This window comes from Nicotiana sylvestris, chromosome 3 (assembly GCF_000393655.2).
Source record: "Nicotiana sylvestris chromosome 3, ASM39365v2, whole genome shotgun sequence".
NCBI classification, from domain to species: domain Eukaryota; kingdom Viridiplantae; phylum Streptophyta; class Magnoliopsida; order Solanales; family Solanaceae; genus Nicotiana; species Nicotiana sylvestris.
Genome location: NC_091059.1, coordinates 69,722,285 through 69,741,435, shown reverse-complemented (window position 1 = coordinate 69,741,435; position 19,151 = coordinate 69,722,285). Strand labels below are relative to the sequence as shown.

General features: G+C 40.9%; 1 protein-coding gene across 1 annotated transcript; it reads left to right on the top strand.

The window, feature by feature from the left end:
- The first annotated feature begins 15,979 nt into the window (after positions 1-15,979).
- On the top strand, positions 15,980-17,497 carry LOC138887503 (uncharacterized). The gene is made up of 3 exons (XM_070169261.1): positions 15,980-16,231; positions 16,295-16,538; positions 16,623-17,497. The coding sequence occupies exons 1-3, from the start codon at positions 15,980-15,982 to the stop codon at positions 17,495-17,497; spliced, it is 1,371 nt and encodes a 456-aa protein (XP_070025362.1).
- The last annotated feature ends 1,654 nt before the right edge of the window (positions 17,498-19,151 follow it).

Below are 19,151 nucleotides of genomic sequence, written 5' to 3'. Positions count from 1 at the left end.
CTGTGCCAGGTATACCACATGTTGAGTGGAAAGGTACTTTAGATTACACTCCCAGTAGAGTTATTTCTTTCTTTAGGGCTCAGCATATGGTTGATAAGGGGTGTGACACATATTTAGCTTATGTGAGAGATGTCAGTATTAATACCCCTTCAGTTGATTCAGATCCAGTAGTACGAGATTTTCCTGATGTGTTTCCAGCTGATCTTCTAGGCATGCCGCCTGATAGAGATATTGATTTTGGCATTGATCTGTTGTCGGGCACTCAGCCCATTTCTATTCCTCCGTATCGTATGGCTCCTCTTGAGTTGAAGGAGTTGAAGGATCAGTTGCAGGAATTGCTTGATAAGGGTTTTATTCGGCCTAGTGTTTCACCTTGGGGTGCTCCTGTCTTGTTTGTGAAGAAAAAGGATGGTTCTATGCGTATGTGTATTGATTACCGTCAATTGAACGAGGTTATAGTGAAGAACCATTATCCTTTGCCTCGTATCGATGATCTATTTGACCAGCTTCAGGGCGCACGAGTGTTTTCTAAGATTGATTTGTGCTAAGGTTACCATCAGTTGAAGATTCGGGAGCCAGACATCCCGAATACTGCTTTCAGGACTCGGTATGGTCATTACGAGTTCCTTGTCATGTCATTTGGGCTGACCAATGCCCCAACAGCCTTTATGAATTTGATGCACAGTGTGTTCCGGCCGTATCTTGACTCATTCGTCATTGTCTTTATTGATGATATCCTGGTGTATTCCCGGAGTCGGGAAGATCATGAGCAACACCTGAGGACTATGCTTCAGACTTTGAGAGAGAAGAAGTTATATGCTAAGTTCTCGAAATGTGAGTTTTGGTTGGATTCAGTGGCATTCTTAGGCCACATGGTATCGAGTGAGGGTATTCAGGTAGATCCAAGAAAAAGATAGAGGCCGTGCAGAGTTGGCCCAGACCATCCTCAGCTATCGAGATTCGTAGTTTCCTTGGTTTGGCGGGCTACTACCATCGTTTTGTGGAGGGGTTTTCATCGATTGCAGCCCTTATGACCAGGTTGACCCAGAAGGGTGCTCCGTTCCAGTGGACGGAAGAGTGTGAGGCGAGCTTTCAGAATCTCAAGACAACTTTGACCACAGCCCCAATTTTGATACTGCCTACAGGTTCGAGGTCTTATATGGTTTATTGTGATGCCTCAAGGGTTGGCCTCAGAGCGGTGTTAATACTGGCCAGTAGGGTGATTGCCTACGCGTCCAGACAATTAAAGATACATGAGAAGAACTACCCTATTCACGATATTGCGTTAGCTGCCATTGTTCATGCCCTGAAGATTTGGCGCCATTACTTATACGATGTTCCCTATGAGATTTATACTGACCATCGGAGCTTGCAGCATTTGCTCAAGCAAAACGATCTAAATTTGCACCAAAGGAGGTGGTTGGAGTTGTTGAAGGACTATGATATCACTATTTTGTATCACTCGGGCAAGGCCAGTATGGTGGCCGATGCTTTGAGTCGCCGGGCAGAGAGTTTGGGGAGTTTGGCTTATTTACCAGCATCGGAGAGGCCTTTGGCGATGGATGTTCAGGCCTTAGCCAGCTAATTTGTGAGATTGGATCTTTCGGAGCCCAGTCGGGTTCTAGCTTGCGTGGTTTCTCAGTCTTCCTTATTTGATCGTATTAGGGAGAGACAGTATGATGACCCTCATTTGCTTGTCCTCAAGGACAAGGTTCAGCACGGTGATTCCAGAGATGTGACTATTGGTGATGATGGGGTATTGAGGATGCAGGATCGGATTTGTGTAACCAATGTTGATGGGTTGCGAGAGTTGTTCTAGAGGAGGCCCATAGTTCGTGGTATTCCATCCATCCGGGTGCCGTGAAGATGTATCAGGATTTGAGGCAGCACTATTGGTGGAGGCGGATGGAGAAAGATATAGTTGGATTCGTAGCTCGGTGTCTCAACTATCAACAGGTGAAGTATGAGCAGTAAAGACCGGGTAGGTTGCTTCAGCAGATAGAGATTCCGGAGTGGAAGTGGGAGCGGATAACCATGGACTTTATAGTTGGGCTCCCACGGACTTTGAGGAAGTTTGATGCTATTTGGGTGATTGTGGATCGGCTGACCAAGTCCGCTCATTTCATTCTTATGTGTACTACTTATTCTTCGGAGCGGGTGGCGGAGATTTATATCCCGGAGATTGTTCGTCTGCATGGTATTCCAGTGTCCATTATTTCAGATAGAGGTACTCAGTTCACATCACGGTTCTGGAGAGCCGTTCAACATGATTTGGGAACTCGGGTGGATTTGAGTACAACATTTCACCCTCAGACGGACGGACAGTTCGAGCGCACTATTCAGATTCTTGAGGATATGCTCTGTGCGTGTGTGATTGAGTTTGGAGGGTCTTGGGATCAGTTCTTGCCATTGGCGGAATATGCTTACAACAACAGCTATCAGTCCAGTATTCAGATGGCACCGTATGAGGCTTTATATGGTAGGCGATGTAGATCTCCGGTGGGTTGGTTTGAGCCGGGTAAGGATAGGCTATTGGGAATAGACTTGGTTCAGGATGCCTTGGAGAATGTTAAGGTGATTCGAGATAGACTCCGTACAGCCCAGTCCTGACAGAAGAGTTACGCGGATCGAAAGGTTCGTGATGTTTCCTATCTGGTTGGTGAGCGGGTTCTGCTTCGGGTTTCGCCTTTGAAGGACGTTACAAGATTGGGAAGAAGGGGAAGTTGAGTCCGAGGTTTATTGGCTCTTTTGAGATATTGAGGCGTGTTGGGGAGGTTGCTTATGAGCTTGCCTTACCTCCCAGTTTGGCAGGAGTTCATCCAGTATTTCATGTTTCGATGCTCCGGAGGTATCACTGCGATCCATCACACGTGTTGGATTTCAGTTCAATCCAGTTTGACAAGGATCTATCTTATATTGAGGAGCCAGTGGCAATATTGGACACGTAGGTTAGAAAGCCGAGGTCAAACAACATTGCATCAGTGAAGGTCCAATGTCGGGGTCAGCCGGTCCAGGAGGCGACCTGGGAGACCGAGCAGGATATGCGCAGCCGTTATCCTCATCTTTTCACTACTTCAGGTATGTCTCTATGCTCATTCGAGGACGAATGAATATTTAAGTGTAGGAGGATGTGACGACTCGGCCGGTCGTCTTAAGAATTAACGCCCTGATCCCCTATTAACTGCTTTCCCTAGTTTATTTCTGCTATTTTAATTTGTCGGGATGTTCGGTTTTATGTTTCGGAGAGTTTTGGGACACTTAGTCCCTATATGAGATCTTAAATGTTGGAAAGTTGACCGTAGTCAGAATAGTGTGAAGAGGGCCTCGGAATAGAAATCCGATGTTTCCATTAGCTCCGTTGGGTGATTTTGGGGTTAGGAGCGTGTTCAGATTATGTTTTGGAGGTCCGTAGCTAATTTAGGCTTGAAATGCTGAAGGTTGAATTTTTGAAGTTTCCGGTTCGATAGCGAGATTTTTATCCGACGGTCAGAATGGAATTCTGAGAGTTGCAGTAGTTCCGTTGTGTCATTTGGGATGTGTGTGCAAAATTTCAGGTCATTCAGACGTGGTTTGGTTGAGTTTTTTATCAAAAGCGGATTTCGGAAGATTTTAGAAACTTAGGCTTGAATCCCATGTGTTTTGGTTGTTTTGATGTTGTTTGAGATGTTTCGAAGATTGGTATAAGTTTGAATAAGGTTTTAGGATATGTTGATGCCTTTGGTTGAGGTCCCAGGGGCCTCGGTGTGATTTCGGATGGTTAACGAGAAAATTTAGAAAATGTTGCAGCTGCTGTATTTTTGCTGCCTGGTATTTTCGCATCTGCAGTTTGGGGACCGCAGATGCGGCGCCGCAGAAGTGGCTAAGGGACCGCAGAAGCGGATTTTGACCTTTCCTTCAGGTTCCGCAGATGCGGAAGGGACACCGCAAAAGCGGTGTCGCATCTGCGAAAATGTAATTGCAGATGCGATTTCTGGTATTTAAATGAAAGTCGCAGATGCATTGAAGTTTCCGCAGAAGCGGGACCACAGATGCGGTCCCAGCGTCGCAAATGCGGAAATTGCTGGGCAGACCATATAAATAGTTGCCTTTGCGAATTTGAGTTGCTCTTTCTCCATTTCTTTCCGGGTTTGAAGCTTTGGATAGGGATTTTTGAGGAAAACAAAGGGGAATCACTTGGAGGTAACATCCTTGACTTCATAACTCGTTTTTATGTGATTAAAGACCTAATTAGTGGTGTGAAATTTGGGAAAAATGGGTAATTAGGGTTTGAGTTTAAGAGACCTTTGAATGAGGATTTGAGGGATCATTTGGACTCTGATTTCAGTGTTCTTGTAATGCATAGACCCGTGAGAGTATGAGGTTTCTGAAAATATAAATTTCGCCCCATTCCGAGATGTAGGCTCGAGGGGCATTTTGGTCATTTTACATAATTTCGCGTATTAGCTTAGACTTTAATTGTAGAATCAGTTACATGAAGTGTTATTTACATAATGCAATTGAATTGAATAGATTTGGGCCAATTGGAGTCGAGTACTCGTGGCAAAGACGTGGTGTCGGGTTGATTTTGAGCTGGTTCAAGGTAAGTGACTTGTCTAACCTTGTGTGGTGGACCTTCCCCTTAAGATGTGATATATTTGATAATTAAAATACCTTGTACATGCGGTGACGAGTGCGTACTTGAGTTAATTGTTGAAAATCCGGTTTTACTTTAAGTATTTCAATTGAGTTCCTTTTTCCTGTTTTATTCTACCTGCGAATTTAGCCTGTTGTAGTTTAGAAAAGCATGTTTAGTTGACTTAATTGCCTATTTGCTTAAACTGATTTAGTTGCATTATGTGAAGCATGTTAGGCTAGAATTAACTGTTTACTTGGTACAGAATTAGCATTTAACTGAGTATTCTTATGTTGTTTATGTGTGTTTTTAATTTGGGACTACGGGACGACATCCCGGGAGATCCCCTGTACGTATTTAGGATACTAAGAGATCCTCAGGATACCGAGAGATCCCTAGCATATATTGAGGATACCAAGAGATCATCGGGATACAAAGAGATACCTAGCATATATTGAGGATACCGAGAGATCCCTAGCATGTATTGATGGTACTAAGAGATCCTCGGGATACTGAGAGATCCCCGGTTACTTCCTTGTGGTTTGCCTTCATCTCTGTTTCCGTTATTGTACTCTTATTATCCTGTGTAGATTCTTGCTATTGATTCTCAATTGTACTGCTTATCTTATCCTGTCATCTTTATATTTATTTAATCTCAGTAGGGTCCTGACCTTCCTCGTCACTTACCAACCAATGTTAGGCTTGACACTTACTGAGTACCGCTGTGGTGTACTCGTGCCCCTTCTGCGCATATTTTTCATGTGCAGATTCAGGTACCACTACTCAGGCCTACTATCCTTGAGCGAGGCGACTGCTTAAAGACTTCGAGGTACATTTTCCGCGTCCGCAGATCGAGAAGTCCCTTTCTATTCATGGTTTTAGTATTTAGCCCTTTTGTACTTCTGTTCTTATTAGACAAAATTACGGAGTTATAGCTATGTAGTATTTCTTTCTCTTAGCTTGTGATTCGTGGGTTTTCGGGTCTTGGATTTAGATATTAGTTTTGAGATCAATATAAATATGGTGTATGTCGAGCGGCACATTTAACACTGTTATTGCCTTATTTCTGTTTTTAAATTATTTTACTTCCGCAAGTTTTGGTTATCTTCCGCAAGTTTAGGCTTACCTAGTCGTAGAGACTAGGTGCCGTAACGATAGTTCACGGAGGGCGAACCGGGGTCGTGACAGTAGGTTTCCTTTCCTGTTTATATTACTTGCACTTTAAGCCTGTTATTAGTTTAGGAAAACATGTCTAAGTGATTTAATTGCTTTATTTGCTCAAACTATTTTACCTGAATTCTGTGCAGCATGCTAGACTAGAATTACCTATTTGCCTTAATATGAAACTGACATTTACTGAATATATTTCCATATTGCTCCTGTGTATTTACATTTGGGACTATGGATGTGGGATTCCGGTAGATCCCCCTTGCCTGTTTATTTGGGACTACGGATGTGGGATTCCGGTAGATCCCCCTTGTCTGTTTATTTAGGACTACGAATGTGGGATTCCAGTAAATTTCCCAATACTGGGTATTTATATTTGGGAACTACGAAACGGGATTCCCGTAGATCCCTGGCACTTTATGAGTTGGACTACGGGACGACACCCAGGAGATCCACTGGACATTTACATTTGGGGGCTATAGGACGGTATCCTGGTAGATCCCCGGTTGCTCTCTCTATGTTAAGCTGTGTTCCCTCAGTGATTATTTTGCCTCTGTTCTAGTTGTTGTTGCTCTTTCTATTCTATGTTATTTCTTACTGTCGCACTTAATTATATTGTCTTGTTCTGCACTGTTATACTTTGTATTTTATTTAACCTCAGTAGGGCCCTGACCTTCCTCGTCACTACCCGACCGAGGTTAGGCCTGGCAATTACTGAGTACCGCTATGGTGTACTCATACCCTTTCTGTGCATGTTTTTCATGTGCAGATCCAGGTACTTTCACTCAGTCTTATTATCCTTGAGGCGAGGTGCTTCTGCAGAGACTTCGAGGTATATCTGTCGCGTTCGCAGACCGAGGAGTCCTTTTTTCTATCTTCCTGTAATAGTATAGCCCTTCAATACTTCCCTTTTGTTAGACATTTCTAGAGTTAGAGCTTATTATGTATTTCTTAGCTTGTGATTCATGGGTTTACAGGTCATGGAGATATGTATTAGTTTCTGAGAGTTAAATATTGTGTATACCGAATGACATTTTTAAACACTGTCTTATTACTCTAATTCTATTTTAAATTATTTTACTTCTGCAAATTAGGCTTATCTAGTCGTAGGGACTAGGTGCCGTCACGATGGTTTACGGAGGGCGAACCGGGGTCGTGACACCGCTCTATGCCCTTTTAAGAAGGCAGATTGTTCTGGACTATTATTTTATTTATAAAAGGTTTAATACGATAAACAATTATTTTAGTGATTATTTTGTTGATAATATTGCACAGCCCTATTGGGCGATATTGGGTGATCATTGAAGGGTTTTTGACCTTAGGGATTAGGCATAAATAAGTAGTATTAATTTGAGCTGGTATTTGGCAACAGGTAAAAACCTCATTATAAAAAGAGATTACTGAGTGTCCAATTTGTGGCTAATATGTTTGATAGAAAAATGGGTGTAATCCATCAGGCCTTGGTTCTTTAAGGAGTTGGAACGAACTTATAACATGATGTATTTACTGAGTGGTTAATGGGCATGCCAAAATTGTATGATCGATGGCAGTGAGAGTATGAAAGTTATTTATAGGCTGATTAATAGAGGAATTAGTGTGGTTAGTGGTGAATAAGGAGTCATAATAATTAATTATTAAAGAATTGACTAGCGGTTGTTCCATAATCCAGTTACTTCCTAGATCCTTAAGAGCTATAATCCTATTTTTCCTCCTCCGTTGGAGTGTTGTTAGGTGAAATAATTTAGTAGTTACATCCCCTTATTGAAGCCAATTGATTCTGGATTTTAATCGCCAAAAATTCTCTTCCAGCCTAAGTAGCTCATTGAATTCATCTATTAGATCTTTTTCTAATATTTGTAGGAAATGGCTAGTGGGGTAATTCGGTGATGATTGAAGACCATTGAGTCTAGCCAATATATATTTTTTTATTTTTTAAAAATGTTTCCAAAAGTGGTTTGATTCCGATTTTTGACATCTTTAGTAAAATCGTCAATTGCTGTTAGTAAATATTTATTAGGAGTCTAGTTGTTGGTAATGAGAGCAGGAAAGGATGGGTGGGAGAACCAAATTATTTCAAATCGAAATATTTTTTACGAGGGAATTTGTGTATTAATTGAATGAGTATTGGACAGTGGTCCGAATGAGTTCGTGGAAGGTGTTGTACATTGTCTTCAGGAAATAGATTTAGCCAACCATAATTACAAACAAATCTTTCTAAGTGTTCCAAAATTCTATTAGCAATGCATCTTTTGTTGGTCCAGGTATATCGACTCCCCCTAAAACCTAAATCTAATAAATTGCAATAGTCTAGACATTGGATAAAATGGTCACATCTTGAATTATTGATAGGATTACCTCCGTATTTTTCATTTGCACGTGTTATTTCATTAAAATCGCCCCCGATTAACCAAGGCATATAAATATTATCATGCATTGTCATTAATTGATCCCATAAGGAATAACGTGCATGCAAGTCATTTTTAGCATAAATAGCCAAAATTAACCAAGTATTAGGGTTAGGAGGTACCTGGACAATTGAGTGTATGGCTTCTGAAGTAATATGTATATGGTCAAGATTAATAATTTCCTCATGCCATAGCAATGCAATACCACCTGAGTGTCTTTGTGCTGGTGCTTCTGCCATGCTTGTTAACCCAAGTTCCTCTTTCAAATGAGCGTGATTTTGTATATGAGTTTCTAGTAATGCCACTAATGCAGGTTGGTGGTAGTTAAATAATGAACGAAAATTTCTCTTGAAGTCTTATGACTGAGCTCCTCGACAATTCCATATTATAAATTGCATTTGATTACTATGGGAGGGGGGGAGTGAGGGTGGTGGAGTCTGTGTTGTCTCCACTTGGGGCACTGTTGTTCCCAGTAGTGAGCGGATCAAAACAAGCCCGTACTTACCTACCTCTGGGTTGTTTGTTGGTCGAAGATTTAGTGAGCAGCTTTGAAGTTCCTGTGGGAACATGATTGTGAACAGCTAATTTTTGACCATGTTTGAATTTATTCACACTTTTTTCACTCACTTCCCACTTCCCCCACTTTATCCACTCACTACCCACTTTCTCCATTCACTACTCACTTCCCCCACTTTACCCACTTTCTCCACTTATGTTCCCCACTCTCCCCACTTTCCCCACTCATGTTCCCCACTCTCCCCAAAATATTTCCTCCCACTCAGCACTACTTCCTCACATCAACTACTACAACACGCACACATTTTTGTATATATTTGATCTGGGAACAGAAAGAAGAGGGGGGAGCACAACATTACAAAGAGAAAAGAAAAAACGCAGCTGCTTGGAAAAGAGAAAAGCGCAGCAGCTGCCCATCTTCTTCCTAAAAAATAACCTCAAAACAACTTCATCTTCTCCATTCAATAACCATGAAAACCAGCTGAAACTTCAGCCATTAAAACACCCCAAGATCAGTTCCCTAAAGCTTCCCAAATCATCCCTCCAAACAGCCCAGCAAACATGACAAAATCAAGCTAAAAATGTCATGAAATAGCAGCTAAAACTGCTGCCAGCTCTAGCTTAAAAAAACCCCCAGCCTCTCTTGCCCATAAAATCAGTCAAAAAAAGCCTAAAAAGGCCACCAAACACCACTATAAATCAGCCACAAAATTGCTCAAAAATGTACCCCAAAACATCCTCGCCTCCAACCTAGTTCCACAATTGTTTCAAATACTAACTATCAGCTAGAACGTCCATCCAAAACCAGCTTTTTCAACCCTTAAACCCAGCCAAAAATCATCAAAAACCCAACTTAGAAATACCTCAAAATAGTCCCGTTTCACAAAAGGAAATAGCAGCTTCAAAAGTAAAGATCGAAGGCACCGTTCACAAGTTTGGTCGTGGTCCAAATTTTTGCCAAAGTTTCGTCGCCAACTTCTCGATCTTTATTCAATTTTTCAGCTGCCTTGTCAAAGATTTTTCTTGGAGAGTTTTATTAAATACAGAAGGTCCATCCCTTTTCTCTTTACAAAGTCACTTATGCATTTTGAAATGAATTTTCTGATTAGTTCTTATTTGATGTGCTTCATTTATTGGTTGTATTTGTATGCTTTGAGATCAGTTACATCGCTTCTATTTGATGTGGGTTTATCATTCCACTATTATCATGAATTTGGAAGAATTGTCTAATGCTAAAATATGGGTCATATGAATTTCTATATGATTAAGTAGCCTTAGGCTTTAATAATTGAAATGTGAAATTGGGCTGTTGGTTTAGGAATAAGAAAAAACAACGTCATCAGTTGGTTCCAAATTTAAAAGGTTTAGTTCTTTCATATATATATAGTTTTAGTGGCCTTTAGTATAATTTTGACAACGCCCAAAATAATGAAGTAACAAGCTGGCCTATTTCTCTTTAATAAGTATGTCTCCATAAAATGATCCAAATACGTTAGAGAGTTTTATGCGCGCATTTAATTTACCATTGTGATTATGTATACGTTCGCGTAACATAATTGCCAATTTAACTCTAAAAAAGACTCGAGGGATGTGTGCGCGCAACTTCAATTAAACTTCCTTAATAAATCAACAAAAGCGTTATTAATCGTGGACACGTTCGCGTGACATGATTTTGACACGCCAAAAGAAAAGAGTATACGTACGCGTAACTCAATTCTTTAATTACGAATAATTCAAGTATTTAAAAGTGGTAAAAAGATAATTGCACATAGGTCTTAAGAATGAGTAGTTAAACAACTAAGCCAAATATAAATTGCTAAGCGACCGTGCTAGAACCATGGAACCCGGGAATGCCTAACACCTTCTCCCGGGTTAATAGAATTCCTTACTTAGAATTTTTGGTTCGCAGACTTCAAAAGGAAAGTCGAATTTCCTCGATTTGGGATTTAAAAATAAAACCGGCGACTTTTGGGTTTTAAAAATAAAACCGGTGACTTGGGACACCAGTTAAAATATTCCAAGTGGCGACACTGAATTAAACAAATAATCCCATTTCGAGTAATGTCACTTTAATTGGAAAAATTTCCTTATACCCCCTCGGGGTATAAAAAGGAGGTGTGACAGCTCTGGCGACTCTGCTGGGGAATAGAACCCAGAACTTCCGGTTCAGGGTTCAAGAATTCGAGCTTGTTAACGCGATATTTATTTTGCTTTATTGTTGATATTACTGTACTTTGTGGACTTAATGTGCTAATTGTCATTTACCGCTTTGATATTACTTGAACTGTATTTTAAATGTCTTCTTATGCCACCCCTCTGAGTCTTCTAAAAATGTTGCACACGTTCGCGTGGCCCGCTTTTTCTGTAGAATTTATACCAAATAAATCGAGGATGGGCCAGCAACAAGTCCGGGTAGACTTTAGTTCTCCCGGTATGTTGCCCCCTTCTCGGCCCCAGTTGTCCGCTCGGGTAACCCAGGTCTAGACCACAAACCCCAGGTTTTAAACCTAGAATAACGCAACCTCATGCCGGATCCCTAGTAGGAACGATTATTTGCATCACATGCATTTGACCTTGGGGACTCAACACAGGGGTTGGGTCCGTCTAGGACAGGTGTACCCAAAATAAAGACCATATTGATGCATCCTACGTGCTATGTGAATATTTATTTGTTTCGGCTTGCATGTTGACCGGCTAGGAAAAGGAAACAAAGAGAAAAACCAAGAGTGAGGTAGAAGAGAAAATTTACCCGATTTCTAAAAATCCCGATATTTTAAAATATCCCGAAACTCTGCCGAATTTTTGAAAACAAAAGAAAAAAAAAGGAAAATGTAAATGTCAAAACTGACCAAACTACACGGGTCTAATTCTCACCGGATGTAAGATACGTAGCCAAACCTCATCGGTTCCGGCCCCAATTTTCAAAAAAATCCAAAAAAATATATTTTCTTTTAGTTCCTTCTTTAGAAATCTTTCCTTAGAAAATTCAAAAAAATAAAAAAAAAAGTTTTTAAACTCAAAAATAGTTTTCTTCTCTCTGAAGTCTTTCATATGGAAAAAGAAATTAAAAAAACTCAAATGGAATAAAAATCTGAAATACGGATTTCCTTTATTTTGAAGTGTTTTTCCATAAATTAAAAATAACCAAAAAAAAGAAGAATCCAAAAAAAGGGAAATATTTTTTATTTTTTTTCCTTCCTTCTTTAAAAGTATTTCTTTTGTAAGTGTCAGCAATAAAAAAATTGAAAAATTAAAGTCCAAAAATATTTTTGCTTTTCATTATAAGTACTTTTGTAAATAAAAATCTCAGAAATTTCAAATATTTTCTTAAAAAAGTCCCTCTTTCGAAAATTAAGAGGCAACATCCAAAATCCAAAAATACTTTCTTTCTTCCTTTGAAAAAGATAAAACAAATGAAAATTCAAACAAAAATATTTTCTTTTTACTGTTAAAATTCCCAAAGTTCAAATCAAAAGCAAATCATTTTTTAGAAGTCTTTCTCTCAAAATAAAAAAAAAATCAAAATCAAAAATCCAAAAAAAATAATATTTCCTTTCTTCTTTTAAAGCATTTCTTTCGAAAAATAAAAAAAAAGAAAAAAATATGTTTTTCTTTTTCTTAAAGCTTTCATGGTTTGAGTTTTTAAAAGTATCCAAAAAGAAGAGTTAGCTTATTTACACAATTCTTAATCTTACCGAACTACGCAGGTCTGATTCTCACCGGATGTAGGATATGTAGGCAACCCAAAAGGGTCTTTGTCCGTTGATTTTCTTCAGAAAACTTGTTTTGCAAAAGAGTCCACAAGAGTCAATCTTACCTTAACCCTCCGCAGGTATAAATGAATACTGTCCAGGACTCATCGCAATCTGTCATAGAACGGACTGGGTTGCAGCTACGTAGGTGGTGGGATGATTTAAAAGAAGATGGCCGAGATTGGGTGAAAGAAAACTTGGGTTCCCTGATAGACATCATGCACATCAAACCCCGGGAGTATTTAATTAAAGCCTTGGTAATCTTTTGGGATCCCGTCCATAATGTGTTCCGTTTCTCGAATTTTGAGCTCATCCCCACTCTGGAAGAAATGGACGGGTATATTGATTTTGGCCAAGAGATAAGAAAGCAACAGCTCATATTCCCAAGGGCTCCTTATGTGCACAGGTTCTTCGATCTTCTGAATATTAGCAAACAAATGAATAAGGCCCACATGAGCAAAGGGTGTGGTTCTTTCTATTTCTTGTATTTCAGGTTCGGGCACTCAGCCGGGTTTGAAACACATGAAAAGAGATTGAATAACAAACAAGACAAGAGCATATGGCAAATTCATCGTCAGTTTGCCTTCATCGCGGTATTTCTAGGGGTCATGGTCTTTCTGAATGCGGAAGACACAGTAGACACTCGTATGGCCAGAATAGCACAGATCATCGTCACCAAAAAAGATCACACACTTGTCCCATTGGTGTTGGCGGACATTTACCGGGCATTAACCTTGTGCAAATCTGGGGCTCCATTATTCGAGGGTTCCAATGTTCTTCTTCAAATGTGGATAATCGAACACCTTCGCCGTCATCCTAAGTTCATGAGCTATGCTTCGGATGGGAACAATTTCATCAAAAAATATGAGGAAAGGGTGGAAGACTACAAACCACCAGAAGGGGTTGAAGTTTGGGTTTCCTATTTAAGAAAACTGGGAGAGAATCAAATTGAATGGACCATAGGATGGCTCCCGGTAACATAAGTCATATACATGACCACTTCAAAGGACTACTTGATGATGATGGGAGTGAGAAGTATACAACCATATGCACCACAAAGAGTTTTGAGACAACTGGGAAGATATCAGGTGATACCCGAAGATGCAGATCTAAGCACCCAAGTCATTGAATTAAACCCAGAAGCAACGCTACCTGAGGTTTTAGTTCAAAGGGACTGGAATGACTATCGGTATCTAAAAAGTGACACCCAGGTACCAGACCCGGCTAGGGGCGAAGTTGATCCCAATTATGCTACTTAGTTTGAAAGAAGTTTTTATGTGAACAATGAGCCAGAGTCCGAGCCCGAACCCGAGAGGCCTGCCAAAAGGCCCCATGTTCAAGATTTTGTTGACAAAATTCAGGAAAGGTTAGCCTAGGGGAAAAGGAAAAGAAATATCAAGCCAGCATTCACGCTTTGCGAGAAGAGTTGAGAAATGTCACCTTCAACAATGATCTACAGGCACGAGAGGCTGAGGGTGAGAGGAAAAGGCTAGTTCAAGAAAATGAAGCTTTCAGAGCCCAGGTTCGACAACTGAGAATAGCAGCCAAGAATCCGAGCGAAAGCTGGAAAGATGGGCGTTTGTTGCAATAAAAAGGCATCATAAGGGAAAGGGTCAGAAGGATTGCCGACTACATCACGATGAAATGCAGTGAGTGTGAGGACATGACTAGATCCATGTTCTTCGCCACTGTGATGATCTTTGTCCGCCAGATAATGGAGGATCTCTATCGGCTCTAAAATGACCTGGCGCATAGGCCCGCTGCAAGACCAGTTGGTGTCCCTAGGACAGGGTTGGAGGCACTGATGTACTCTTGATTGTATTTTCTTTTTCGAGTCTGTACTTTTATTTTTTTTAAAAAGTATGTTTTGAGTCTATCTGAAATTTTAGATTCCTAGAAAAAGTTTGGCTTGAGTCTGTTTGAAGTTTTAAAGTCCTAGAAGAAGTATGTTTGGAGTTTCTTGTAATTCAGTGAAGTAGAGGCTTTATTAATGAAAATTGGAAATTCCCAAAAAAAAAATTATTTCTTTATTTTTTGCATTTATCTTCTTGAACTACGTAATGATTTGATTCTTGCGACGTCGTAATACGTAGGCAATCCTCATCGGATCCGGTCATGATTTGTAAATAACTCAAATAAAAGAGGGATGTGAAAAGAAAGAACCGAAAGAAAAACCAAAAAGAAAGAAATAGAGAGCCAAAGAAAAAAAAAACGAAAAAAGGAGAGCAAGAAAAAAAGAGGAGAGGAAACTAGGAATAAGAGGAGAAACATCAAAGAGCCAAAATGGAAAGAAAAGAAAATTGGGGAAAAGAAAAGCCGGGATGAAACATACGACCGTTGCAAAACATGTAGAAACACATTCAACTGTACAGGTGCATCACACCTCCAACGTGTGATTACCTATGTGTTAATTTCTTCAAACTGACCAGTTTGTTGTCTACTGCATTAAAGTGCATGTTCTATATTAAGGTGGTTGGTTTTGTGATAGTCTGGCTTCACATCCGTACTTCACGAGGTCAAAAAGAAGTGTTGAAATGTCTTCGGAAAGTCATCTGCCAACAGTTCCTATTCCGGAGGATAGTCCGATCTCGGCCATCCCAATTTCAGAGTCAACAACTGCTGAGGAAAATAGAATTCTGCATCTCGACATGATGGAAATGTGGGACGCCTGGGCCAACGGAAGAGAACCACCAATTGCGATCCTTGGATTCCCTGAGCTTTTTCCGAGGGCAAGTGGGACCTCCAACATCCCCATAAGTTATCCAAATACCCCACTGGGATATCCTACCATTTTAGGACACTTTGCTAGAACACCTTCTGAGGCTCGCCCCCAAGTGTTAACTTCAAGTTCTGCTTCAAACATATTCACTGCGCCACCTTGTTCAGCTGCTACACAACCTACTCTACACAGGCCTAGCTTTGATCCATCTTTCTTCACATTTCAAGCACCATCTTTCCCACTGGAACCTACCTAGTTTACTACCAATGCTTGCCCTCAGTCGCCTCGATACGAGTTGACTGCAGGGCAGGAGAAAACCACAAAAACCCCTGAACAAGAGGAGATTACCAGAAAGATGAGAAGCATTGAGCAAAGTCTAAAAAATATACAGGGTCTGAGTGGGAAAAAGAGCGTATCCTACGCTGACTTGTGCATGTTCCCGCATGTACATTTACCCTTGGGTTTCAAAACCCCGAAGTTTGAAAAATATGATGGGAATGGGGATCCCATAGCCCACCTCAAAAGGTACTACAACCAATTGCGGGGAGCGGGGAGAAAATAGGAGATTCTCATGGCTTACTTTAGAGAGAGTTTGGTCGGCATTGCTTCTGAATGGTATATGGATCAGGATATATCTCATTGGCATATCTGGGATGACCTGGCTCGGGACTTTGTCAGGCAGTTTCAATATAACATCGACATTGTCCCTGACAGGAATTTATTGTCAAATCTATAGAAGAAGTCCTCGGAATGCTTCCAAGAGTATGCTGTCAAATGGCGCGAACAAGCGGCCAGAGTCAAGCCTCTAATGGATGAAACAGAGATGGTTAGTGTCTTTCTTCAAGCCCAAGAGGCTTATTATTATCAGAACATGATGTCTGCGATGGGGAAGCCGTTTGCCGAAGCCATAAAAATCGGTGAAATGGTTGAGAATAGGTTAAAGACAAGGCAAATCTTGAGTCAGTCTGCTATAAGGGCTACCTCCCAAGAAATTCAAGGCGGGTGTGGAGGTGTAGCAAACCGAAAGAAGAAAGAAGAAGCGACAATGGCAACTTCAAGTGTAAGAAAACCACCCAGACCTTATTTCTCTGAAAGAACCCCATAACATTACTACCCCCACCAGGATGTGGCTTATGCTATGGTTCCTCAGCCATACGCGGTGATGAATGCCCAATCATACGCTAGGCCACAACAACAATTTAATCAAAACCGAGCTCCATTTCACATAAATGTACCTTTTCACCAAGCCCAGTATAATCCCCGACATCCACAGAACAACTTCCGTGCCCGGGAACCACCCAAGATGGCAAACTTCACACCTATTGGGGAGTCATATTCCAGCCTTTTTCCCAAACTTCTCCAGATGGGTTTGTTGCAGCCTGTACTCCAAATCAGACAGAACCCAGCGTAACCCGATTACAGAGCCTGTACTCAATGTGCTTACCACTCAGGGGCAGAAGGGCATGATACAGATGACTATTGGACATTGAAGAGGGCGGTGGAAAATCTAACAGAACAAAAGAGAATAGTACTAAAGGACGAAAACGTTCATAATGTAACCAATAATCCATTACCGGCTCACAACAACAGGCTGATTATTGGAATGATTTGTGAAGATAGAGAGTTTGACCCAGCTCTAAAAGCCATCATTGCCAAAGCCGATGTGGAAAGGAAACCAAAAGCTATCGCGAAACGAGACAAAGGGGAGAAGAAGAGCAACCCTACCCCTCAGAATACAGAAAAGAAAGTGGGAACTGAAACTGGGGTAGCGCCCTTAAAAGATGCCATTCTCTATGTTCCCCGAGGCCACAAGAAAGAACAGATGTCATTGAGCCCTCCTAGAAGGTTTGAGTTAAACAAGGGAGCTAAAATGTATGTGCCCGAAGGGACCTACGTGGTGCGGGGGCCAGTAATTTCACCAAGGCTGAATGAGACCGTGGTTATTGGCCGTGCACCGCAAAGGCCCATGACAGATCCCACTGCCATTCCATGGAACTACAACAATGCGGTAGTAACTTACAGAGGTAAAGAGATCTCGGGAGAAGTTCAGGAAAATAACCCGGCTGAGAAATACCTCAATCTGGAGGAAGTGAATAATGCCATAAAGAAGAATTTCCCACCCAAGAAGCCAGTAAGTGTTGAAGAAGCAGATGAGTTGTTCCAGAAAATGAAAATGGCGGACTATGAGATAGTTTACCAACTCCGAAAATCTCCTGCTCAAGTCTCTTTGTTGTCTTTGCTAATAAATTCAACTAAACATCAAAAAGTGTTGATCAAAACTCTCAATGAAGCATACGTACCCATTGAAACCATTGTGGAACAGTAGAGAGGATGGCGGAAAAGTTTTTTGCAGTTAATCATATCTCTTTCAGCAAGAATGATTTGCCCCCGGAAGGGCCCGCCCACAACAAAGCCCTTCATCTGACAGTTAAATGCGAGGGGTATTATGTGAAAAGGGTCATGCTAGATGGTGGTTCTGGGGTAGATATTTGCCCTCTCTCAACCCTGCAAAGAATGGAGATCGGTACCGAGAGAATCAGGCCCAACAACTTCTATGCGCGTGCCTTCGATGGCATTAAGAGAGATACCATTTGTGAGATTGATTTAATTTTGACTCTTGATCCAGTGGACTTCGAAGTGACCTTTTAGGTCTTGGACATGGATACTTCCTATAATTTTCTCTTGGGAAGACCTTGGATTCACGCAATAGGGGTTGTACCTTCTACTCTCTACCAGATGGTGAAATTCTAACATGAAGATCAGGAGATTGTAGTTGGCGGAGAAGATGAGCAATCGATTTGCCGGGACCCATCAGTCCCATGTCTTGAGGCTAGGGAAGGAAGTGAACACATAGTCTATCAAGCGTTTGAGGTTGTGGTCGCAGACCAATGTGAAAAAGGGAATCCTTGTCCTCAACCCTTTCTCTCAAATGCATCAATTATGGTTGCCAAAGAAATGATCAGGCATGGGTACAAACCCGGGAAGGGGCTCGAGATGTCATTGCAAGGAATCGCCGAACCTATCATTCTGGCTGCTAGTGATAAGTTCTTTGGGGTAGGTTTCCAACCCACGCCAGCTGATGGAAAATGGGCAGATGAACGAAAGAACAATGGTTGGGTCTTGCCTCAGCCGATTCTGCATCTTTATATAACATTTGTCAGGCATAAATACAATGAGGAAAAGGAAGATGAGGCCTTCACGGCTGAGGAAATTAAAGAAATCTGTGGGGCTATGAGGCAGATGCTGTATGAAACCCACATGGTCCATCTAGGGGAAGGCTCAGGCATCGCTGAGATGCTATTCATGGGACCTAGTGTCAAGCTACAAAATTGGAAGGTTACTCTATTCCCAATCAAGCGGGAATCCCGATAGTGTAGTCCTACCACTTTTTATGCATCACGAGTTATTTCAGGGTGTAACTCGGATGTTTTCTTTAGTTTCCTGTCTTTAATTTCCAATGTAAACCGTGTTATCTTCTAATTCAATGAAATGATATTAATATTTCATCGTTCATCTCTCTACTCTTTCTGATTTTTGTTATTTTTCTCTTATTTTAGTTCTAATAATACGACTTTAAATAACATGACATGCTTGGGGACTTCATGCCCAGATCCTAACACGCTGTCTAATTGTGAAATAATGAACCAAGAACCGGAATATGATGAAGAAGAGGCTTTTAGGAAAATAAATCGAGAATTGGAATAATTTGAGAATAAACCTAAGCTGAACTTAAATGATACCGAGCCAGTTAATTTGGGTAATTCTAAAGAACTCAAAGAAACCAAGATAAGCATTCACACAGATGAAAAACCCGGGACGCATTGATCCAACTTTTGTTTGAATTCAAAGATGTGTTTGCTTGGTCATACGATGACATGCCATGACTAAGTGTTGATTTGATAGTTCACAAGTTGCCAACCTACCCCGATTATCCTCATGTCCAGCAAAAGCAAAGAAAGTTCAAAACTAATATCAGTGAC